We start from the raw sequence: 4,059 nt of genomic DNA, 5'->3' as shown, positions 1-4,059 counted from the left end.
TTAGTGAGGCAAATTGTGGCACTTAAGTAATTAATTTTTCAAATTTATTACATTTAATTGAGCGAAAATATTACAAAAATTGTCCTTACCAAAAAAAAAAATATTACAAAAATTGTCTATTAGTGCCATCAAAGACATGTAGGACAACCAACATCCACGTTAGATTTTCCAGCAAGACAAATCGCTGATGACACTCATGTGATCGATTTTTAAATTTGTATCACTTAATTGAGCTAAAAACTCTAACTATACTTGTCCGGTCATTGAATTGATGGAGCTATAATAGTGCTAAGAGAAATCCAAGAAGAAGCGGGAACAAATCATGGACATAGCAGCGAAAGTAATGGATTCGCCCTAATTCGATGATCTCCTTTAAATTGAACTGCATAGCGTTATGTTTTTGAACCGGTGAGTATTCTCGAAACTCAAGCTCGAGCTCAACTCGAGTATAGACTTACAGAAATACAGTCAAGCTTGAACTCATGAAAAAGGACACAAATCGGACTAGACTCGAGTCCGAGCTCAAGCTAGTGTCCAGAATAACAGGTAAGACTCCTCAATCACTAGATTCAACTTGAGGCTCATGAGAAACTTGTCTAGAGCTCAATTTGAGCCCTAAACATTTCAACTCTGGTCGGATTCGATTTGATTGGATTACACCCACACCCTGATAATCTGCCATGAATTAATTTCTTTTGGGCCTTAGTGGCTCCCTCAACTACTGCAACCTAATGCCTGACCTACCAACAGAATTTTATGCACTCAGGCACGACGAAAGTTTTTTTTTTTTTTTTAAATATATAATTTACCATTAATTGCATTGATACCCCGCATTTTTTTAATGAATCATTAAATCCCCTGCCAAACAAAGTATACCCTTGACATAAAAGCGAAGTTGGATTAGATCGACCAACGTTGCATCCAGGGAAAAAAAGCACCCACAATGAGTAAACTATCCCCCCAAAAGATGGACGAAACCCCAGCATCATTAGCTTTCTGGAAATAGGCTCTGAAAAGGAGAGATTGACAAGACCGCTCCCACCAAAAGCATAAAAGATGATGAACTCGCTCTCATCCATGATGGAAGGTTCGGGCGTATATCGGGGAGGGTTCGTCCGGTGAATACCACCCGAAGCCCTGCTCATCGGCTTTCCAGCTACACAGGAAGTCCAGAGCCGGTTGATGTGAAAAGAAGAATGGGGAGCACCGTTCTCCAATCGGGTTTGACCGCGTGTTATTGCCTTCTCTAGATATCATTGAATAAGACACAACGAGGACGGATTACCTGGATGAAAACGCGATACACGCGTGGATCAAACAAGGTAAAACGCCCCCACAAAGAAAATGAAGAGAGGGGAAAGAAAGGGTGGAATCTCAATTCACGTGGGTCGACCATCGAACCCGAAAGGAAAGGCAGCTCAGCAACCACCAAAAAGGACGGAAAAACACTCAAAAATGGATGATGGAACGCGAGCGCATTCAAGAGGGATCGTCGCCATTTTCCTACCCTAAATAAAACCCAAGTTGTCAACATCTTGCTCCGGACGAAAACGAAAACCCAAGACCCCGTCCCGACATCATCGAACGACCGAGGCAGCAAGAAGCATCCTAAGCACAATAAACATAAACCACAATATATGTCATTTTCCTAATGTTAATGCGCTCATGTTCGTTGTATATTTCTTATATGTCGAGCTTAATTTTAAATAAATTAATCACTTCCCACCGGTCTAAATACTGCTAATCGTGCTGTAATCCAATGGGAAGTCGATCCATCGGATGGATGCCCCCGGTTGACCAAGACGACCCGTTCCTTCCTATTTAGACACTATCGGTAGGGTTGCGCGGGGCGAGATAGAGCGCACCACCACCACAGATTTCAATCCAATCTCTCCATCACTTTTCCTTGGCCGCATTCCCTGTTCCTCCTTCCCTAGCCCCCACCCCTCGCTGTAATGAACCACATTACAAACCTCCTCCACCACCACCATCTCCACCTCCACCACCACGAGAACCAGCGGCGGCAGCAGAAGGCCGGAATGACCACCGCGGCGGGGGAGGAGCGGGAGCCGACGTGGGCGGAGCTGCTGGGGAGCGGGGACTGGGAGGGCCTGCTGGAGCCCCTCGACATGGGGCTCCGGCGGCTGATCCTCCGGTGCGGCGACTTCATACAGGCCACCTACGACACCTTCATCAACGACGAGAACTCCAAGTACTGCGGCTGCAGCCGCTACGGCAAGGCCGACTTCTTCCAGAAGGTCATGATGGAGAACGGATCCGACTACGAGGTAAAAGTAATTCCGTCCCGAATAATTTCTACTGATTACGTCCTTGTCTGGCCTCGATTATTATTCTTCCTGCTGAGAGATTTCAAATGCTGGATGTGCTGTAGCATGAGGATTAGCCGACCAAACCGTTCATTTCTCTGAGATTTTGGGAATTCAAGAACCTCTTTTTATGATCTTTCGCTTTCGATTCGTCGGATATTATCTTGGATGGTCGATCGGTCCGATTATGAGCCGGAGTCTAGTCGAGAATTTCGCAGTAATGGGTATAGGTGTTTGTGTTCCGCAAGAGCAGGTCGTGGCCTTCCTCTACGGGACGGCACGGGTCAGCTCCAAGGAGTACTTCCTGTTCCACTCGCAGTCACGGGAGGCGTGGGACCGCGAGTCCAACTGGATCGGCTACATCGCCGTGACCACCGACGAGGTCAGCGCGCAACTGGGTCGCCGCGAAATCTACATCGCATGGCGAGGCACGACGCGGAACTACGAGTGGATCAACATCCTCGGCGCCAAGCGCAAGTCCATCGAGTCGCTCCTCAGCACGAACGGCGAGGGCGAACATGAGCCCGGAGAAGAGGAGGCCAGGAACGACTCCAGCAGCAGCGACGACGATGACCGCGACGACGAGAAAGTCCCGAAAGTCATGCTGGGTTGGTACACCATCTACACGACGGACGACCCGAAGTCGCCCTTCACGAAGCTGAGCGCGAGGACGCAGCTCTTGACCAAGATCAACGAGCTGCGAGAGAAGTACAAGGGCGAGGATCTGAGCATCACCCTCACCGGCCACAGCCTCGGCGCGAGCCTGTCCATCCTGAGCGGGTTCGACATCGTCGAGAACGGGGTCCGGGACATCCCCGTCTCGGCCTTCGTCTTCGGGTCCCCCCAGGTGGGGAACAAGGCCTTCGCCGAGCGGTGCAAGAGCTACCCGAACCTCAAGTTCCTGCACATCAGGAACACCATAGACCTCATCCCGCACTACCCGAGCAAGCTCCTGGGGTACGTCTACTCGGGGGTCGAGCTCGAGATCGACACCCGGAAGTCGCCGAACCTGAAGGACTCCAAGAACCCGAGCGACTGGCACAACCTGCAGGCGATGCTGCACATCGTGGCGGGCTGGAACGGCGAGGACGGCGAGTTCGAGCTCAAGGTGAAGCGGAGCTTGGCCTTGGTGAACAAGTCGTGCGACTTCCTAAAGCCCGAGTGCCTGGTACCCCCGTCGTGGTGGGTGGAGAAGAACAAGGGGATGGTGCTCGACGAGGACGGCGAGTGGGTGATGGGGTCGCTGGCCGACGAGGACCTGCCCGTCCCCGAGTTTTGACCAGCGGCCGGCAGGCCAGCAGTCATTGTTAGCTAATTCTATTGAAGTCTTGAAAAGTTGTTCACTACCCATGTCCTATATCGTGTGTCGATTTGGATGTTTGATTAAATTATAATGATTTCGATGTGGCATGATAAATCTATGGTATTTTTTGTTTGTTGACCAAGGAACCGCCGGAAATCACCTTTCGAGAACCACACGACTTTCTGGTGCTCGTTAGCACCGAGGCTATTTGAACGTAAACTCTCGGAGTCTGGCTTAGTAAACCACCCCTAGGACCCCACTTAAGTCGCGAGCATCCGGAAATTCGAATTCTTTTCTTCGACGACGATGTAGTAAAGCTCAATCATCACGGCTACCTACGGGTGGGTATGAATCTATGGCATTTGTCGTAGATTTAGTTAAGGACGGTTCTGTTGATTCATGTGCAGCGTTGGCTAGTGGCTACACCGC

At 49.8% G+C, this 4,059-nt stretch overlaps 1 protein-coding gene across 1 annotated transcript; it reads left to right on the top strand.

Annotated features, from left to right (window-relative positions):
* The first annotated feature begins 1,769 nt into the window (after nucleotides 1–1,769).
* Nucleotides 1,770–3,768, top strand: LOC104441360 (phospholipase A1-IIdelta). Its single transcript, XM_010054492.3, has 2 exons — nucleotides 1,770–2,288; nucleotides 2,581–3,768. Exons 1-2 carry the CDS (start codon nucleotides 1,956–1,958, stop codon nucleotides 3,604–3,606), a joined length of 1,359 nt encoding a protein of 452 aa, XP_010052794.2. The 5' UTR covers nucleotides 1,770–1,955; the 3' UTR covers nucleotides 3,607–3,768.
* Nucleotides 3,769–4,059: the final 291 nt, after the last annotated feature.

Source organism: Eucalyptus grandis, chromosome 1 (genome assembly GCF_016545825.1).
Source record: "Eucalyptus grandis isolate ANBG69807.140 chromosome 1, ASM1654582v1, whole genome shotgun sequence".
Classification (NCBI taxonomy): Eukaryota; Viridiplantae; Streptophyta; class Magnoliopsida; order Myrtales; family Myrtaceae; genus Eucalyptus; species Eucalyptus grandis.
Note: the sequence above shows the minus strand (reverse complement) of the source record. Positions and strands in the feature narration are given on the sequence as shown.